The sequence below is a fragment of the Suncus etruscus genome, chromosome 4, assembly GCF_024139225.1.
Source record: "Suncus etruscus isolate mSunEtr1 chromosome 4, mSunEtr1.pri.cur, whole genome shotgun sequence".
NCBI classification, from domain to species: Eukaryota; Metazoa; Chordata; class Mammalia; order Eulipotyphla; family Soricidae; genus Suncus; species Suncus etruscus.
In genome coordinates this window covers 118,639,601-118,661,224 of record NC_064851.1, presented here as the reverse complement: position 1 = coordinate 118,661,224, position 21,624 = coordinate 118,639,601, and the positions used below count along the sequence as shown (strand labels likewise).

The 21,624-nt window shown below is 43.3% G+C and overlaps 1 protein-coding gene across 1 annotated transcript in view; it reads right to left on the bottom strand.

Moving 5' to 3' along the window:
- Positions 1-376: 376 nt before the first annotated feature.
- Positions 377-21,624, bottom strand: part of SH3RF1 (SH3 domain containing ring finger 1) — a 189,987-nt gene continuing 168,739 nt past the window's right edge. Inside the window, exons 9-12 of the mRNA XM_049771292.1 lie at positions 21,180-21,439; positions 19,939-20,300; positions 11,703-12,070; positions 377-1,065 (exon numbers count right to left, since the gene is read on the bottom strand). Coding sequence (XP_049627249.1) covers positions 897-1,065; positions 11,703-12,070; positions 19,939-20,300; positions 21,180-21,439 — 1,159 coding nt within the window. The 3' untranslated portion in view covers positions 377-896. The remainder of the gene's footprint in view (positions 1,066-11,702; positions 12,071-19,938; positions 20,301-21,179; positions 21,440-21,624) is intronic.

The following is a 21,624-nucleotide window of genomic DNA, read 5'->3' as shown; positions in this document are numbered from 1 at the left end:
CACTTGGGGTGAAATGGGTGATTACATTTCATAGCCATTTGCAGACAGCGTGTACAACGTGGGTTTTCCCGTCTGCCAATCAATGGATGGGGGCTACTCTGTTGTAAAACGAAATACTTTCCTGACTGCATTTTTGTTCGAGGGTTGTGCTTTATTCAACACTTCATTGATTTCCTTCTGGGAAAATTAAAAACCCACAAAATTAAATTGAGGACTAGGTCTTCAGGGTGAATCCTGACCAAACCAGAAAGACAGGAAATTACTAACTGCTCTTCTCTTCACCTTCTACCTCCCTACCCCAGGCCCTTATTGATACTGATTTGGTTGTATTTTTTTTTTTCATTTCCTAAAGAGGAAAACCAAATTAAGAGAACTAGAATTTCTTAAAGATGCAAAACAAAATATCGGTGAGGGGGAGGGGGACTCATTCTCTGTCAAAAAAGGATTTCTTGCTCTCAACAGGAGATAACCCAGCTTCTCCTTAGCTATCATTTCATAAATTAATAATTTCTTAAAATCATAATCCAAAGAGTTTAACTATGACAAGAAAAATTCAAGTTAAAAAAAAGCAAATAAATTAGTTACGCCTTGTAAACAATGGTTCATTTTAGTTATATATCTTTAAAACAAAACAATAAAAGGTTTCTCCATAGAGTAAATCCAACAGTACAAGGCACACTTTACATTTCAGAATCCGGAGAGGAACCCACACCAGTTCTCCTTCATGCTGCTGTTGTTGGCTGATGGAGCTGTATTGGGGGGCTCTGGGGTCACACTTCAATCCTTTCGCTCATCTCCTGATCACTTGGAAGTCTACACGTGTGCTCTTTCCACGACATTGCTTTGTGCTATTTTGCTGTGTGAAGTGATTCGAAACTTTCTCTTGGTTGCTCTCCTCAGATGTTCTCCACAAAGCTTCCTGGGAAAAGGCCTGTTTTCCCATTGCGCTGCAATGTGCCTTTGAACCAGCCGTCCTCTCGTTTCTTATGAACAAACACAATATCCCCCTCTTTCAGTTCAAGTTCTGCCTCACTCTGAGGAGGATAGGAAACCACCACCCGATGTCTGGAAAAAAAGAAAGAGAGAGAGCTCAGTCAAGGTCATCCAAAGTTGGGATACAAACAGTTCAATTCCACAAGTTTGCTTTGAATGGTAGTAAGATACTCAAATGACCACTGCTCTCTGCTTGCTTATAGGAAACTTGCAGTTACCAAAGCCAGGATACATGTTTTTGTTTTTTTTTTTAAGAGGAGGAACTGATCTTGTCCCCTCTCAGATACTTAACTCTTGGCTATACAGCAGGAAAAGCTTTAGACCTTTGGCTGGGAAAGCAACTTCTTTTGACGTTACTTGTCTCCCAGAAGAAAGGGGTGAATTTATTTGCTTGATAAAGTTGGGAGAAGGCAAGCAGATAAAGAGCTGAAGCTGGGAGCAGATAAATAGTTGGAGCTGGGGCTGGAGTAATAGTTCCATGAGCCAGAGCACAAGCTTTGCCTGTAGGCAGCCCACGTTCAGTCCTCAGCACCATGTGATACCCAAAGCACTGCCAGAAGCAACCCTCAAACAGGGAGCAATGGGTAGCTCCTAGGTACTAGCAGAGAAAACAAAACAAGCCAATAGATAAGAAAGCCTGCAGCTAGCTAGTGACTTCTGCTCTACCACAAAGGGGTTCCTGGGGCCATGAGTCAAACTTGCATTCTGAGAGGTGTCTGGAAGTCTATCTTTGTGCTGTGTATCCACAGGAGCCAAACAGAGGAAACAGCTACTCTAAGGGCCTGCATCTACCCTCTGGACCCAGAACCTCCCCTGTTCTAAGAACGCGCATGGCAGCTGGGGGACTGTGACCACACAAATCCAATCCTGATAGAGGGTGAGGCTGTGATCCCCCTACTGTGCTATCTAGGAAATTTCCTCTCCTGGTTCTCAGCTCAGGTAGGAGCAAGAATGATGTAGTTCTCACTTAAAAATTCAGAAGGCCTTACTACTGGGACATGGCCTGTCCCCCCTGCCTCCACGCCTGGTCTCTTTCAGCAAAGTCCTGCTTGGCTGCTGTGGAAGATGAGTTGTTTTAGGCACCTCATCCTTCAATGCTCCTCCATTTTTCAACGTGGTTGCTCTCCTTTATGTCTGCCTTCTCAAACCAACAGCAATATTTAGTTGCCAAACTTCTGGAGGGCCCTCAGTCATCCCAGCCCTCTGGACTGTCCCTGATCATCCTAGCCCCGTGGAGGGCCCAGACACTCAAAACTCACTTTTCTTATTTGAAGCACCTGATTTAAATACCGTGACAGGCTTTCATGCATACAGTGTTTCACACCATCCACCAGAGTGTCCACTTCTCCCCACCACGTTCTCATATTGCCTTGGTAAACTTAATTCTGCAGACCAGTTCTTAGATTCTATTGCCTTTGGCCATTTATTATCCCTTTACAGTGTTTCTTTTCTTTTTGCCACACTCTAGAGCTTACTCCTGGCTCTACACTCAGCGATCACTCCTGAAGGAACTCAGGGGACAATATTGGATGCCCGAATTGAACCTAGGTTAGCCACATGCAAAGCAAACACCTGCCTGCTGTACTATCTCTCTGGGCCTTTCCTGTCTTTATTTTTGTTTTTCTGAACACCACATACAGAGAGATCATTCTTTATCTGACTCTCTCTAGAAGTCCAATGTGCTATATCCATTGTGCGACAGAGCCACCTGTATCTAACCCTCTCTATTTGGTCGATTTCACTCAGCCTGAATACTCCAGTTGCATCCATGTGGCAGCAAACTGCAGGATTTCTTTTTCTAAACTCATGAGATTGAAGTCTCTAATAATGAAGAGAATTCTCTTCCGGATATATAGCCATTTCTTTATCCATTCAGTTATTCTTGGACACTCATGTTACTCACACACTTTTGCACTCTGTTCTCCCCAAAAATACACACCAAAAGAGAAATGAGCTGTATGACAGTTATCTAAAAGTTGAATGTGTGATTTCTGAGGCTACATTGTGAGAGGCACAGTGGCTTCCTTCTGACTGTTCAGGGAAAACCTACATGGAGGAAAAACATGTTGAGACATCAGGTAGCATCCCCATAGAGGAGGGTGACTGGGGTCTCTTCCCAAAAGCCAACAAGCTAAGCAACCTAGAGTGGCATGAGTGAGTCTGTGAACGGGGCCTCCAGCCTCAGCTCATCAATGCTCACATCTCAGCTGGAACCTCACAAAAGACCCTGAGCCAGCAACAGCTAGTCAGCCAAATTCCCAGCCCAAAGAACCGTGAGATCATCAGTGTTTACTCTAGCTGTAAGCCACTAAGTGTTAGGGATAATTTACCATGCAGTGATAGATGACCAATAAATGGGAAAATACCATTTTTGATGCTAATCTGTGAATATTCAGTCATAAAGGGATTTTGAGTTTTTATTTTCCTTTCATGCTCCAAGTCAGAAAATGAGTTCATAGTCTCATAAGACCTCCTCTCCATTCCAAGGGAAGAATGTTATGGTTTGAAAAAGAAAAAAGATGAATAAATTCTATAGAATTGCCCTCAAATCCATTCCAGCCCAGACTGCTTAGAATATGGCATGGTCTGGGGCTCTGGCTATAAGCACAGCAGGCAGGGTACTGGCCTTGCACAAGACCAAACCGGGTTTGAACCCTGGGAATCCATATGGTCCCATGAGTCTGTCAGGAGTGATCTTGAGCGCAGAGCCAGGAGTAAGCCTGGAACCCACTGTGTATGACCCCAAAACAAAAAAGATTGCATGTTCAACTATCTCTGTTTTATAAAAAATTAAGACCCATTTTTATAAAATGGACCATACCATGATCCCCAAACTATTTTATTAAAAAGACAGAGAGTGAAAGAGTGAGAGAGAAACAGAGACATGGAGACAGAAACAGACAGAGATAGAGAATGCTTGAGGTCAGGAGATATTATAGCTGTTAGGACACTGCTTGGCTTGTGCACAACTCAGGTTTGATTCCCAGCACCACACAGTCCCTTGAGAAACACCAAGTGTGGGTTTGAAGGTCTCTAGCACTGCCAAGTGGTCTAGTTATACTTGGGACTATTGAGCCCAGCAGTATCACACCCACTAGGTCAGTTAGCTGAGAACTGCCAGTGGGAGCCCCAGGCCTAATGGACACAAGTAGAAAGTTCAAAAACAAACAAATCAATAAACACTCCTCCCCAAAACAACATTGCAACGTCCAAGTTGCTGCCTCCAACAAATTCTGACTGCTTTAAACACAAGGATCAAATCATCCTTTCATTCGTAAAGCAAAATAAGAACCTAGATTCTGGCTTATCATTTCCATTAGCTGAGTTAAAGGTTCAGCTAATTCAAATATGAAGGTTTACAGACCACAAGGCTCAGGGGTCTATCATGCATTGACTCAAGGTATTTGGGGGGGGGGGGCTTGTCAAAGAGTGGACACAGGCTTGAGGGTAATTTGAAATAGCTTAACTCTGGTCCAGATGTCTCAGAGAAGACCTGTTTTCTCATCGGAGAATAGGACTGCAGTGAGGTCACAGGGATGATCATGGAATGCAGTGGGATTGTTCCTGAGATGCGCTTAAGATGGAGTCCATCAGAGTTCACAGCCCAGAATTCCAGCAATCCCACTGATCATCATGTAGAGACAAGAGTAGGCAGGGAGGAGTCAGGGCTTGGAGGAGGTGAAGGATAGGCTAATTGGCAGCTGGCCATTTTGACTCAGGAAACAGACTCAGGCCACAACCTCAATAGCAACTTCCTGCTAATGAGACCACTAGATTTAGAATGACATATTAGGGCTGTTGGAATCCCTGCTGACGTTTTTAAAAGCAGGACAATTAATTTCATCACAGACTCATTGGAGACAAGTTCTCCAGATAAGGAGAGTCCTCAAGTCTGATACCAGTCATACTAGATACCAATGGAAAAAAGGCAAAGTAAAGTGGAGCTGGCCATACGGCTCAGTGGTAGAGCACTTGTCTGGCATGTGGGAGGCCCTGAGTTCAGTTCTTAGTGCTACAAAACAAACAAAATCAGAAAAAAGTGATATAAAGTTGCCATTTGGGACAAATTAAAAAATTTGAGCAAAGGGATATAAGTCTGGAGTGAAAGTGTACAAGGGAACTCAAACAAGGCCCTGGATTGCTCTCCTGTGAATTTTATTTTCCCACACAGCCACTGTAAGCTCCCTTAAAGGTGAAGCAGAGCAAAAGCAGTTTTTGAAAACCTGAAAGTGAGTTAGATTAAAATTTGCATCTTTATAAAATGCACCTCACCAATTTTGTAAAAAAAAAAAAAATTTTTTTTTTTGAACTAGAACTGCCTGCTGGGCTCAGAACATAATCTTTCTGCCCAAGTTCCCAGTGGGAAGTGAAATTTCATTGCCTAAGTTATAACCCTCTTGGGGGGGAGGGAGGATGAGAAACTCTGTTCCTTATGGAAATTGTGACACAGTCTTGACTGTATCAGGTACCACCGGTATCGGCAGTAACAGACTTGACTCAGAGATATTCCAGCTAAGATCCTGGCTCTGTGCTCTTGTGAGGTTAGTTTGTACCATTGATTTTCATTCAAATTCTCAAGGCCAAATACTGGGCACCATAGGCCAACTATCTGAGACATAGAGAGCCTTTGCCAAGCAAATGTTTACCAAATGGACAAGCAGATGTAAGGCACAAGCTGCAGAGGCCTGTCACATCTGTTAGGGTTCTGAACCTCAGAGACCAATTGACTGTTGCTTCCCTGAGCTCCGATGGGACCCACTGGTCCACTGGTTAAAAATCATTCACCCCAATTGCCATGGGCTCTGCAGGAACCCTGGCTGACCACAATCTGACCTTCCTCCTCCATCTGTCAATAGTCGACCTGTCTTCCCAACTCAATCTCCTCCTTCCCACAAAATCATTTTTTGTAGAAGCCATAGATTGATGTTTTCTTAAGTGGCCAACTTCGATTTGCAGTTATCCATGGCTTGTTACTATGTGGGAGGTTAATCCCTTTGACTTGGAAGAAACGTTCTCAATGACCTGATCTTAGTCTCTCTATTGCTTAGTTACTAGACCTCTATGAAAGTCATAGAAGGGGACTTATGAAAGTCATTGAATGGAGAATCTCCATGTCCCCTGTGAAATCTTCTTTATCTTTCTCTCTTCTATCTCTCTCCTCTTCTCCCCTTTTCTCCCCTCCTCTCCTGTGGCTGCTGCAGCACTGGGGTCCTCAGGGCTCCTCCCCCCTGTCACCCAACACTCAGTTACAGCTTGCATTGTACTTTGCCTCTCCCAATGTTCTACATCCCAATCCTGCTGAAGCCATATTCTCTAAGGTCATTAGATGCACTGGAAGTGCACACAGTAACAATATAAGACTCACATAAAAGTAGCAGCTGTTGTCCAGGGGCTGGGGTGCAGGTAGGAAAGAGGAAGCTAGTGTTTAATGGGAACAGAAACTTGGGAGATGAAAAACGTGCTAGAAATGGAGCATGGTAATGGTATACAAAAAGAGTGAAATAATACTGAGAGAGAGAAATAAAATGTCTGTCCCCGAAATAGGCAAGGGTGGTGGGAGAGGAGAGGGAGATAAGGAACAACTGGTGGCGGGAAAATTAACACTGATGAAGGGTGGTGTACATTCAATGACAAACAACTTAATGAACATTTCTGTAACCACAGTGCTTAAATAAATTATTAAAAAAATATCAGTATTAAAATCACAATGATGTAAAATCCCAATTATTTTATGTTTATTAAGTTGAATCCAAGTAACTGAATATGGTCAATAACTGCAAATAAGAAATGGTTTGGAAGCTCAAAAATTAAAAAGTGAATGTACGTAATGCTAGTAAATTTTACATAGAAAAAAATGGTACCCTTTTATGTCTTTTATTTTATTATTTTTTATTTTTTTACTTTTTATTTATTTATTTTATTTTTATGTATATTTTACAAAAAATTTTCTTAAAAGGAAGCTAGTAAATGAGGGGTTTAAAAAAAAATGAAAAGATTAGGAAGCAGGGCCAAGGAGTAGAAGAGTCGTTTTTGCCCATTTAAAGTTCCTGCAGCTGCCTTGCAGCACGAGTAGTACCTGGAAAACACTGCGACTAGGCCAGGCCCTTCACTCAGCTTCAGTTCTGCACCACATGTTCCTCACCAGGTGCAACCCTGGAGACCCCCCCTAACACCACCAGGTGTGGCCCTAGGGTCCCCAAAACTGCTGTGAGGTCGAGCGGTAGTGTATCCTCCTGCCTTTGCACTGAATCTCCAGCTAACCTGGCCAAGGCTGGCTGGTGGAGATCCCCTGAACTGATGCTCCCTGGGAGCACCCCACACCCCAACCCAGAAAAATAGTTACCAGGTGGGGTCAGTCAAGTGTCTTGTTCTAAAAACAAAGCAGGTCCCCCATCCAAAAGTCAAAATCTTCCTGGGTTGGTATTATGGGATTCTGACTTCCATGAAAAAGAACACTTGAAATCTTTCATTTGTATAAATGCCTATTTTCTTAACTGGGAGTAGAACGGAACGTTCTAGAGCTCTCTGCAATTCAGACATTTTTGTTCTAATCTCCCTGGATAGGACTTATCTTTTCTCTGACCCTTCCCCCGTGACTCTGAGAGTAATGCCCATGGCTGGCGCTGGGTGATAACTCTTTTTGCTCTCTGCCAGTTGCTAAAGCAATTTAATATCTAATTAAGTATTTCACTGGCAAAGTCGTTAAAAGTTTGCTCTGCAGTTTGCCTCAAGTCCAAGTAAATTCTGTCCACTACTTTACCCAGTGGGCGCACTGCTCCAGGCTCAAATAAATCAGGATGATCAGGCTCCAAGGCCTTTCTGTACATCTCCCTCTTTCAATCTGCATGTTCCTAAGGGTTCTAGCTTAATCCCCAACCCAAGCCTGATTTAGAAGATGGACTTAGGTGATCATCAGTTTAACTCCTAAACCTAAAACAAAAAATACAGAGAAAGACTTGTTATATATATTGAAGTCCTTTATCTATCTATCTATCTATCTATCTATCTATCTATCTATCTATCTATCTATCTATCTATCTATCTATCTATCTATCATTTTTAGCTACACATGGTGCTGGAGATCAAACCCAGGTTGGCTGCCAAGTGCCCCAATCACTGTACTATTTCTCTGACTTTTATTTTTGGGGGTCCACATCCAGCGGTGCTCAAGGGTTACTCCTTTCTGCACTCAGAAATTACTCCTGACAGACAGGGTTGGGGGACCTTATGGGATGCTGGGCATAGAACCCGAATCAGCCATATGCAAGGTGAATGCCCTACCTCTGTGCTCTCTAATTCTTTTAGAAGATAACCTCTTCAGATATATTTTCATTGGCCATCCCTTCTCAAACATGTTATTTCTACTTTTTCTTTGCTACTTTCTAATTATTTTTTTCTCTCAATCCCTCTAACATAGAGCCTAAAATACTTGTTCTATTATTTCTGCTGTCATCAATTATATATTTGCTGCTTCCAGGATATAGCTTATTTCTGGCTTGTTGTTTTTTTTTTCAGACTCTCGAACAAACACAAAAGAATCCTTTTGTTCTACAGTACACAGTCTCAGCTGATACCTAAGACTTGTCAACCCACCTCAAAGTCCGTCTTTTCTTATTATGAGCTTGCTTAAATCTATCTCACAGTGATGCACCTTTCCACTGATCGTAAAGGCGCTTCTGGGCTCTTTTATATTTTTTTTTTCACTTTAGGTGTCTGGGTCAAGTAAGCAGAGGAAATTTGAAGCTTGTTCTCATTATAATCAGCAGACAAGACTGCTGATTGGTATCTCACCTTGTACCAACATGATACAGAGGAAAGTGAACTATGAAAATCTATCCGAAAAATTTTTTTAAAAGGAAAAGAACCTTAGGCTTCTCCATTCTGTGAGGGCATCAGTTGTTGATCAGGGGCTTGAGTGATATAGCACAGCAGGTAGGGCATTTGCCTTGCACACAGCCCAGCCAACTTGTGTTCAATCATCAGCATCCCATATGGTCCCCCGAGTCTACCAATAGTAATTTCTGAGTACAGAAGCAAAAGTAACCCAGAGATCTCTGTGGCCCCAAAACAAACAAACAACAAACAAAAAAAGAGTTGTTGATCACTCCCATTGTGAACTCAGGAACTGACACTTCTGAAATGCTTTCTGAGTCTAGGTGGAAGTTAGTTTTTTTCCTGCATATTTAGTGGGAAAGGGCATTTTATGCAGTTGAGATTTATTTATTTATTTATTTATTGGCACTCTGGGATAAAGTCTCCTCCTGCAATGCTTGGGGAAACCAAGCTGTGCTGGGGGATACAACTTAGCTTTATGCATGCAGGACACGTATGTGTTCCTCCCTCTGAGCTATGTCCCCTTCCCTGGTATTGAAATTTGGGGGAAATTGAAATAGATAATCCCCATATGAGATACTGGGTAGTTTTCTATTAACCCCCAAATCACACTCCCTGGAGATAGAGAACATTTCCCTGCTAACTGCTTCCATGCTTTCTTTTTTTTTTTTTTTTTTTTAATAACCAGACAGCCAGAGGAAGCCATGTTAATTAAATACCACCATCACCATTACTAAAAGAAGGCAAAGGGCTGTGTGAAGTTGGTCAGACCGGCAATTTCCATTCAAAATCTCACTGAACATATGGATTCTAAAAACATAAACTTTGGCAGAAATCTTCTCCAAAGACCCCTTTTCTACTTATAAAAATGAAATGGCTATAATGAAACCCTGCCAGAGGGCCCCAGTGGGCTGTGCCCATCTGTGCCATCATTAAATTCTACATGCACCCCCTCTGATGTGCGACCCCTGCTCCCAGAACCGCCATCACCTGCCTGCATAAGCGATTCCTTCTTTTCAGATGTGTGGCACCACGGGGAGTGGCTGTTAGAAATGAGCTCCTTTAAGAGGAAGGGGCTGGAATGCAAGAGCCAGGAGACTGAGGACAGCTGGCAACTGAAAAGGAATGCAGAATAGGGAGGGAGACAAGCCGGTGCCCAGGGAGAATCTGGGCAAAGTGAACCAGCCCTCTGAACACTCACACAAACACCACAAATAACAGGGCAAAGAGTAGAGAGACGGGGCAGGAGGGGAAACCTGCCGATCAATGCCTGGAGGGAGAAGCAGAGTCTTTGTGGCAGAAATAAAGCAAAGAAATCCCAGGACTAACTCCAGGGAGCAAAGCACCAGGCTGTAAGCAGAAGGATGGGGCAGGAAAAGGTGGACACTGAGATGAAAGAAAGGGAATTTTGGGGAAACTCTCAAAGCTGTTAAGAGCACGAGAAAAGAGGCGAAAGATGGGGTGGTGTTATTGGGGGTGGAGAGATTACATAGGCTAGGGGTCTCCAAACTGCTCTCAGAAGAATTAGAACTACATAAAATCATTTCACCTCACTTTAAAAATACACCATACGTTGTATATTTTAGACTTAATGCACAGAGGTTATTTAGAGTTTATTCTTTCTGTGTGTGAAAAACCAAAACAGATATGCTAAAAACTATTATGCAAGAATGCCTTAGTTTTTGGCGAGTACAAGTGGTTCATCTGACATATAGAATTAAGGTGAGGTTGAGTGGTTTTAAAGTGGAGCAGTTTACAGCAAGATTTTTCCCATTGGCAGCATAGAAGATGGCATCCTAAAGGCAAGAGCTCCAGGACCTAGAAAATGTTCTTTATTTATGAAATGCAGAGAACGAGAGAACAAAGCTTACAGAAAGCAGAAAACAGATGACACTTTCAAAAACAAATGTTTCTATAGCTCCGCATTATATGAAAGTAGTTCAGTATTTTTAGTCGACTTCATGATGCTTTCCTGCGCAAGGAACAATGCCTCATTTTTAATTCATACAACCCTTGTGGAGAGTGTGTCTTATGGAAGATGTTTTCTTGCCTAATGTAGTCCTATCACCCCAGTGGCTGTATCAAAAAGAACTGCTCCCATTTGTAATCATTATCCGAGGCCAGAATCGCTAAATAGGGCTCATTGTTCAGTGTGTAACCGAACCGAGTCACTGGGTCAGGAGGAGATGCAGCTCTTTGAGGACTCAGCTGCACTCTTCTGGCTCAGGATGAATAGAAAGAGAATCCTCTCGGTTGGCAGCATTCCTCGGATGCTTTACAAGTAACAGGTACTGATGAAAACCTTTAATAAAAGAAAGGCAAAGCATGAACAAGGGAGCAGTTGCTGACAATGGGAGAGAAGTACCATGGCTGAATGAGATGCAGACAAGCTTCCAGCGGCTGACAAATTTCAGCTGGATACTACTTGGGTGCAGCTGTCTCAGAAAATTCGAACAGAAAGAAAAGCAGAGGGCTGGCCTGCTGTAAGAAAACTCTGGATGGAAAACACAGTAGGAGCTACAGCAGGCTGAGGCTAGTGGTCAAAGCAGCGCATCCAGATCGAAACAAATTCCGTTTAAACAAATTGAGCAGAAGTTGGAGAGATAGCACGGTGGGTAGGGCGGTTGCCTTGCACCCAGCCAACCTGGGTTCGATCCCAGCCAGCATATTATAGGGTTCCCAAGCCAGCCAGGACTGACCCCCGAGTACAGAGCCAGGAGGAAGCACTGAACACTGCCAAGTGTGGCCCCCCAGAGTAAAAATATTTATTATTATTATTATTATTACAAAGAGACAAATTTGGAAAACTGAGGGGTGTGGGAACAGGTCTGGAATAGCAGGTTAAAAATTGTGGTTTCGAAACACCACCAACTCACCTTTCACAGACAACAGGCCGAGATTCATTCATGACAGGGCCCAAGGAGGAGCAGGGCTGCCGAGGGGGTGGCGCGATGGGTGCATTCGAGTCCAGGGTGCCCAGGGTGCCCGGCTTGCGGTGAAGAGCATCCTGGAGCAGAGCAGCTCCCACTGTGGCTACAGACCCAGGTCCGTCCCCTTCGGCTGGGCAGGAGCCGGCCCTGCCGTGAGCGCCCCCCAAAGGCAGCTCCGGGCCTACGGCGCCCTGCAGAGGCTGGTCCCCGGTACCCAACTCCACTTCCAAGGTAGGGGAGGCTGGCGGTGAGGCTCGGGGCTTGCGTTTGGTGGAGGCGCCAGAGAGCAACTTCAACAAACCCTTTTTTTCTTTCTAGAAAGAAAAAAAGACAACAAAAACACTTGAGTTGGAGAGGTCGACAGAACTAGAGCTCTTGGAATCCGTGGGGTGCCACTGATCGATCCCATTTTTGATTTGGACATTTGTGATTGCTTCTGAGAGATGCTGGGAGATAAGGAAAGCTGGTGGGGTGCTGCTGACCTTGTGTCTGGACCTAGAGGCCCACCTGAGTGCAGAGCTAGGAGCAATATCTGAGCACAGCTCAGCAGGACCCCCAAATAAAAATAAAATAGTTTCTGTGCATACACAGTTCTGAGCAACTGAGACACCAATTTCCATGCAGTGTGAATTCAGCCTCTTTTGGGGGTGAGAATGGTTATATGGCGGGTGGGCCTTGGCCATGCAGGGCTGTGCTGGACAGCACTCCTGGCAGTACTGGGGAGGTGGGGTAGAATATGTGGTGCTGGGAATGAACCTGAAGCTAAGAGCAGAAGATCCTTACTGCTTTTTCAGCTCTCTCTTCTTGTTTGGGGGTAACTGCCTGATGTCTTAGGGGCTATATTCTCTGTGGGGTCACTGGTGGTGTTGGGGACTGGGCTCAGCCTCCATCCAAGGGATCCAGCAGACCAAGCATGTACTAATCAGCCCGTTGATCCAGCGCTCAGGCCTTTGATCCTCTCTAACTCCCTGTCAGCCTGTGAGTTTTTTCTTATTTTCTGTGATTTCATTGCTCACTGCGATTGCCTTCTGAGGTTGGGTTAAAACGGTAAAAATATAAAAAAAAATTAGACGGAGAGCCAAGAAACTCACCAATTTACATCTTAAGCTTGGTGGAAGCAGACAGAAGTAAACATTTCAGGACAAAAATGGCTATTCGTGATTACAGATTTAATTTCCTCAACTTCTGCCGTTCCCACCCTTAAGCGTTTTACTTTCCATCTACAGACTCCTTCGGATAATGTCCTGATCAGAGTTAAGGATTAAAGTCCACTATTTCCCAGATATTCTGATGAATCTAAACAAGCCAAATTTAATAACCCAAAGCAAACCATTTCTCTAGATAAGTATCTATTTCCTTGATTAGAAAGCCAAAAACAACTAGGCAGAATTGAGAACAAAAACTTCAGTCTAATATCAAAAACTTTTTCATGTCTCTTTTTGGAAGCAAATGTACAAATAAGAATTATGCTCAGCAGTTCCACTCTATGGAAGCCATTCCCAGAGTCTGTCTCCACACGTTTGCTCTTTCCTCTGCTGAGAGGACCGGATCTAGAGGCTAATTTGCCTTCACTCCGAAAGTATGCATGTTCCTTCTGAGATTTCAGATGATCAGATTCTGATAACAGTCATCATTTGAATTGCTACTTTATTAAAATGTCAACTACATCATAAGACTCTGAATGGGAACCTTACTTGAAAAGAAAATACTCCGTAGAAAATTCTTTAGAAAAATCTAGAGGAAAGGAGCTGGAGACATAGTATGGTAGGCTGAGTGCTTGATGATACGGCCTGCATTTGACATAGGTTCCATTCCCAGAACCACAGATAATACCCTAGGCTCCTTCTGAGTAATCCCTGAGCAGAGCCAGGAATAAGCCCTGAAAGGTATGGTTAAAACCTCACCCTAACATCCCCCTAAAATCTAGAAGCAAAATTGAAATTATTATGGGCCATGCACAAGAAAGTAAATTGAGGTCCCAAAAAGATATAACATGAAGAAATTTTTTTCTTAGGAATATGCATTAGTTCAGGTCCAACAAAAATTCCTTGGGGAAAGGGTCCAAAGCCATAATAGCAATGTTCTATTAGAAGCAGAATGGCAAAAAAAAAAAAAGGAAAAGAAAAAAGTAATGTTTCATCCCAAATAGACTGCACCAGGTGCCTATTTACCTAACTCTACTCATGGTACCTGTTAACCCAGGGGTGAGAAATGAAAGAGGGAGTGGGGGGATGGGGAGCTAAAGCCATTTCTGTACACGCTCAACTCAGGCTGCAGATGAGAGGTGCAAAGTTGACCCATCCATCTCCTCCTCCTGCTGCCTACATTAGCTCAGCTGGAGAAAGATGCTTTTGCATTTCTTTTCAAGGTCTGACCTCTACTCACCCTACTGGCTTTGATTTCATTCAATGAATTTCAATTTCACATTTTCCAACAAGGTTCCTGTATTGCATTCTAAATGACCCTATAAACTTATGCTACTTGCTCGAATGCAGTCCTGGACCTCATCCACCTGTGTCATAATCAGTACACTGAGCTGAGCCCCATTCCTACTGAGCCGAGGGGCATAGAAACACCTGGAAGAAGAAGAGGCATGTGGGAAGAAGGGAACACATTTCATGAGTCCTTGAGCTAAGGAAATAAAGAGGAGATTCTGGATTTCCCAACTGTAGGGGTGATAACTCTTCCTCTCTACACATTCGCCACGAAGCATCCAGGCAAAAAGAAGAAAAAGAAGATAAAGAACGAATCATGCCCAACACTTCTAAGGGAGCAGTCAGCGCCCCCTTCCAGCTGTTCCCACACTCTAACTCATGGACTTGCTAATAGACCAGGAACATCAAGTTTGTTGATAAATTATTACAGTCCTGCTGGATCACAGCTAAAAAGCTCTTCCTTAAAAGTTCAGTGCTGGGCACTCAGAAAAATGTCAGTTGACAGAATGGTGCCCAGGGAACAGCTTCTGAAGTGATTAAGAAGAAAGATGGCTTGGTTCATCGAGAATGATCAAACACATTAAATACAGATTGCTTTAATGACTTCTAAGGGATGTGTTATCATCAGCAGCCGATGCAGACATCCCACGGTGCAGACTGCAGAGGATTAGATGCCGTGAAGGGACAGATGAGACCCCAGAAATGATGCTGTCCTCCTGCCAGGGGGCAAAGTTTTGAGTAGGGTCCTGAGGTTTTCTACATTCTATTTGCCTAACAATGGAGCACCTAAGAAAGAGAATTCTGCAAGCTCAGGCACTTTTCTAAGGAAACCTTTGTTTTTTCAAAACCCAAGAAAAGTAATAAAGTCTACAGATAAATTAAAGTGAAAATAATAGGGTAGGAATGATAGCACAGTGACTAGGGCATTTACTTTGCATGTAGCTGACTCCAAGTTCAATCCCCAGTATCTCATTGTCCCTTCAGCTCACCAGAAGTGATTTTTGAGTGTAAAGCCAGAAGTAACCTCTGAACACTGCTGGGTCTGGCCCCTAAACTAAAAAAAAAAAAGAAAAAAGAAGTGAAAATAATAAAGGAATGGTCAAATACTTAGTTCATTGCTTATAGCTTCTTCAATCAACAAGGACAGATTTTGTAATACACTTAGAATTTCTGTTGACCTTTTCCTTGACTAGATGGAACTTCTAGGAAGCTGTGAAAACAGCCACTTTGGACCTAACTGAGAAATAAAAAAAAAAAGTAGGTAAGAGCAGGTAAAGGGTGGAGAGGTTGGAGCTGAGATATATTGAACTTGGAAGGAAGTGCCTGAAGAGACACAGGCTACAGTCAAGGTTTGAACTCTCAAGTTTCAAAGAACTGATTTTAAGAGTTCAAAGAAAATATATGCATGGCCTGAAACTCAAACAGAAAGAAACTTCAAGAGGCATGGAACAGCGCTCCAAAATGAAATTCTAACCATACAATTATAGATCACCCAGCAGATGAAAATGCCGAGGCATCTAAAGGGTCTGATGTGGTCCCCATGGGAGCTGTCTAATGGGCTCAAATTTTTAAAGTACAAGCACAAAAAGATCAAGAGAAGGAACCATAAGAAAGGACATAACATGGCCCACAGCATTTCAAGAAAGCTAAAGATAAAAATGAATTTAAACTTGCAAAAATGCTAAAGACTAAAAAAAAAAAAAAAAAGTGGGAGGGGGCTGCTTTAAAGTTATATTTGAAATAAGACCGAGACATCAATCTGCAGTTTGGGGGTGGATGGAATGAAGATAGATAAAGATACTCTTCAGGAGGGAGAGGAAGCATAAACTCTGAGAAGAGGATAAAGAGATTAAAATTTAGATATCAAATAAGTACTCATTTGATTGAATTCTCCAGAGGACGCCAAGAAAATTAATGGCCAGAATGCAACCAAAAGGAGTGGTTGCTCAAACGGTAGGGCATTTGCCTTGCACGCGCTGACCTAGGACAGACCGCAATTCGATTCCCCGGTGTCCCACATGGTCCCCCAAGCCAGGAGGGTTTTCTGAGTGCATAGCCAGGAGTAACCCTTGAGCGTCACCAGGTGTGGCCCAAAAACCCAAAACCCCCCCCAAAAAAAAGAAGTAAAAAAACAACAACAAAAAAACCCAGCATGTAACCAATAATCTGATCGATTCTGGTATGAGGGTCAACTCAATAGGCCAAGAAAATGCATCAACTCAATCCCAATCATCAATACAAAGGTTCAGTCTCAATAATAAATATGAAGGTTCAGTCTCAGCAATCACTATGAAGGTTCAGGGTGGTAGACAGTCAAAGGGTTCATGTGTTGTCAATGGGAATCTCAGGTCCCACACTTACCACCAAGAACTGAACTAGTCAATGATCAGGAATTTACCCCGGGGAACTACTAGGTCTGCCCCAAAAATCATAAAGAGAAAAAGAGAGAGGAGAGGGAGAGAGAGAAGAAAAGAAAGAGGAGAGAGAACAATACACTTTACAAGACCATATGGAAAACTCTAGGACAATGTGTTAAATGAAAGGATCACTTAGGAAAAGAAATGAGGTCAACAAGACTTCTCTAAGAGCTACTTTCCCATCACTAATTAGCAGTAGAAATAAGAAATGGGTGACGTTTCAGATCAGAGAATGTGAAACACTTTGTACCTCAACATTGGACATGTTCTCCTTAATAGTCTTGTAGATGTGACAGAGCAAAATGGCACTCTAGATGTGTTACTAGTAGAATTACAAACATTATTTTTAATCAATTTGGAGATATTAGACTTAGGAAGGGAACATTTGAAATTTGAATGAGGAATAATGATAAAATGTCAACAATGGGAGCAATAGTACAACAGGTAGAGTACTTGCCTCAGAGGTGGTCGACCTGGATTCAAACCCCAGCATTCCATACGGTCCCCCAAGCCTCTCCAGTAGTTGTCCTGAGTACAGAGCTAAGAGTAATTCCTGCATATTGCTAGTATAGTCCAAACACACACACACACACACACACACACACACACACACACACACACACACACACACACACCTTCAAAAGCATGCCCTTAAAAAATTAAGGGGCTGGAGTGATAGCATATCTAACCCAGGTTGGCTGCATACAAAACAAGCACAGCAGGAAGAAAACCCTCAAATACCTTACAGCATCACCTAGAAAGGTGTTTTTTTTCTAAGTGGCCCTTAACAGTGCTTTAACTAAAAAAATAAAAGCAAAAAAATGTATTTGAAGGTAGAAAGAGATATAAAGATATAGATACAGAAATTCCATAACTTTCACAGAAGAAAAGAATGTTAAGGGATCTTTAGAGGGCATGGGATACTCTATAACTCGGGTACCAGTAGTTAGTAAGGTGTCCAAACCAGTGGAATGATGGGTATCAAGGAGGATAACCCATGAGCTCTTACATGAGCTCACTACTGCTCTAGTCAATGACCACACACTTGGTGGTGAAATGTAGGTCCTAAAGTCAAGGTGTTGGCAGGGCTTCACTCTTTGTGGAGTCCCCAGAGAAGAATATGTTCTCTTGCAATTTCCTGGTTCTAGAAACTGCTGATAGATTCTAGGGATTACTGGTAGATTTTAGAGACTACTGATAAGATCCAAGATAGCACTGGAAGGAGCCGGAGCAATAGCACATGGTAGGCATTTGCCTTGCATTAGGCCAACCCAGGAGGGACTTGGTTCAATTTCCGACATCCCATATGATCCCCCGAGCCTGCCAGGAGTGATTTCTGAGCACAGAGCCAGGAGTAACCCAAGTGCCGCCGGGTGTGGCCCAAAAACCAATTAATCAAGCAATAAAAATAAATAAATAAGGTTTTAAAAAAGCACTGGTAGATTCTAGGGATTACTGAGGATTCTAGAGACTGCTTACAATTGTTGGCTTGTGGTCCCTTGGCTCATGGACAGAATCACTGATCTCTGCTTCTGGTACCCTCTTTTTGATTAGTTTATTTTTGGGGGGGGTATTTTTTGGGGGGACCACACCCGTTTGATGCTCAGGGGTTACTTCTGGCTACGTGCCCAGATATCACCCCTGGCTTGGGGGGACCATATGGGATGCTGGGGGATCAAACCGCTGTCCTTCCTTGGCTAGCGCTTGCAAGGCAGGCACCTTATCTCTAGTACCACCTCACCCGGCCCCACCGGCCCCTCTGGTTCCCTCTTTCTTCTGTTTCCCTTTTAGATAGATATCTGTAAATATACTGGGACCACCCAGATAATTCATGATAATCATTTTATTTCTAAATATTTAATGTAATCACATTTATAAAATTCCTTTGATTGGGCAAAGGAAAGATTTTTCTTAGGTCTAGAAATGAGGACACAGCCCTCTCTAGGGTTATTCTGTCTAGCTTGAGTACTTTTCAAGCCTCAGAGATTCAATAAATTCTTTTCCTTCTAGCTCAGGGCTGAAAAGTCTTTGTTCTCCTCTGTGATAGGGGCTCTGAGACACATTGTCCCAGAACTGTAAAATCTAAATTGTAACAATTCTTTATAGATACAAAAGAAAAAACATAAAAATGTAATTTTGCGTACAAGTTTAATGTAGTTAATTATAAACTGAACAGATACCCATCTTTCAAAAGAAAAAGTTCATGCTAACCCAACAATTAAATATTAACTTTTTAGTAGGCTATAAAGTTTCTCTCCCTATGAACTCTTATTTAAAGGCTTAAATTGTTTAAATAAAGTGACCAGTATTTCCACAAAGCAGGTGGCTGAGTTTATGATGACCATAGAGCATCTAAGAACTGGACTCTCTCATTGGGGGAAATGCACAAACACAGGGAGAAAAAAGTAGTTATAATACAATTACCCAGACTTGGTTCTCATTCTTCTCTTCCTCCCATATTTAGTCACCACCAATTTCTCTGGCCTCAACTCCCTTGTCTCCAACCCCAACTCTTGGTTAGTGTTTCCAAGACAGACTTTGTATTTCTTTTTTTTTTTTTTTTTTTGGTTTTTGGGCCACACCCGGTGACGCTCAGGGGTTACTCCTGGCTATGCGCTCAGAAGTCGCTCCTGGCTTGGGGGACCATATGGGACGCCGGGGGATCGAACCGCGGTCGGTCTCCTAGGCTAGCGCAGGTAAGGCAGGCACCTTACCTCGAGCGCCACCGCCCGGCCCCCAGACTTTGTATTTCTATATTGTTATGGCATTGAGTTCCCAAGAAGAGAATTTTAACCTATCAAGTTAGACAATCATTTCCTAAAATTTCAAGTCAAAGGAAAGCAATCAGCCAGGTAGACTACAGTCAAATAATAGGAAAAAGTAAAACCACACTTCACACTTTTGATCAATAGTTCAGGCCCATTTGTATATAAAAGGTGTGTGTGTGTGTGTGTGTGTGTGTGTGTGTGTGTGTGTGTGTACACACACCTATACATACATATATATATATACATTTTTTTTTAACCTGAAGCAAAACAGACTCTATGGGAAGAATTAAGGACAGCAAAACAATGACGAAGAGCAGCCAAAAGGGAAGGAAAATTACTCAACATAGGGCTGACTTGGTTGTATTTTCTGTGGTCTCCCAGACTCTAACACAGACAGCAGCAGTCAATTGGTACAGAGAGGAATAGGGATTCATGAATCTCATGCCAGGCATGAGGACTCCACCACGCCAAGTGAAGGTGAAGGTTGCCTGCACCAGGAGTGCTTTCATTGGATAGAACCCATGGGCCACAAGGAGGTGGAGACACAGAGTGCTGGCCTTACTTTATTATCCTTTTCTGGCTTTGCTGCTGAGCTGTTCCCACAAGCCGAAGAAGCACTGTCAGGAGATGTGGGAAGTCCAGAGACCAGACCCACAGTCCGGCCACTGGGCTCAGTGTCCAGAGAGGTGGTGGCGATGCTCGAGGAGGTCAGTGAAGCAACTGTGGCACAGGCCAGGGGCATGCCAGCTCGACCCAAGTTCACGGCAGTAGCATGAGCAGCTGGGCCTGGCATTGTGGGCAGTGGCTGTGAGGAGGCATGTGGATGATGGGGTAGGCCCATGGATGCAGGGACCAGGCCGGCGGTGTTCTGGACCTGGATGGGCATCACTGCCGCTGTTGGACGTTCCTGACTATGTGCAGCCACTAGAAGGGAACAGAAAAGTTCAGCTTTCTGATAAAAGCTCCCCTCCAAACCATGAGTCGGTTCACTGCCTCAGACCATAATGAAAGGCTCTGTGGTACTTATTACATCAATAATGGGTGTGTGGTAGTTTAAGGAGCACTAAATCTTAGCCCAGTCTGAAAAGGAGTTCAGACCTCCTTTTCCTTCCAGATCTGCTCTGGAGTTTATTGCTTGCAGTTCAGCAATAACCCAAGTCCCCGCTGTTTGTTCAAGACAAGGCCTTTCTATACACAAGAGCTACAGACAAGAGCCAGTTTTTATTTTAATGAGAACCCACAGCATTAAACTATGCTGGTCTTTGGCCCTTCCCACTTGCCTCCTTCTGGTTTTATTTTGTTTTTCCTAATGAAATTCACCAATTTACCTCATCACTATCACCTAAAACTCTTGGTAGGTTTTCAATACTATGGGAAAAAGAGTTAAGATTTCTTGGATCTAAAATAGTCTTTTAACTGAGCTCATCAAAAACAATAAGCACACCAGTAACAAGATGTGAGCAGGGAGCAATAGCAATGGGATCACGTGATCTGGACCTCAGCCGCCATATTTTCCCGGAAGGTCAAGTAATCTTGACCACAGATGCCATATTATCTTGCCACTCATAGGCTTGTCTTAATTTCTTTCATACTTTTGACCCTTATTTGAGGTCTGAATTAATGTGCAGGCTGGGCTTTGCCAACAGAAACAAATGTAAAATGCCATGGATCAGCCTGGGCCTGCTTCCATGTCCAAATGTGATTCATTATTTTAATTGGACAAAACTGCTGTTCTCAAAAAAGCTTAGATTAGGCAGGCAAACCCCTTTTCTGTATTACTTCCAGACTGGGTCACTTCCTTACCTGTCCTCACAGCATTTCGGGCCTGGTTGACAGTCATCTGTCCACTCATGTGCAATAAAACCTTAGCCTGAGGGCTCGTCTGTATGTGAGCTGCGGACACCACAGCAGTGGGGACGACACCAGGATTCCCAGCTATGCCATTTCCCTGGAGCTTCTGGGCTGGCCCTCCTGCAGTGGAAGAACTGACCATGGTCACCCCTCGACTTGTCTGGCCAGCAGTAGACATAGGAACTTTAGATTGGGAAGCATTTGTCACTGCTCTGTCAAAACAGAAAGAGAGGACCATCTATCAGCAAAATGGGAGACAGGACAATTCGAGGAAAGAAAAATGATTCAGAGAATTTTTTTCTAACCACTCCTGGCAGTGCAGAGGAACTGGAACTGATTCCCAGTGGATCTGGGCATCGAGGTGCTGGAGGTCACAGCCAGCAATGCTCAGAGAGTG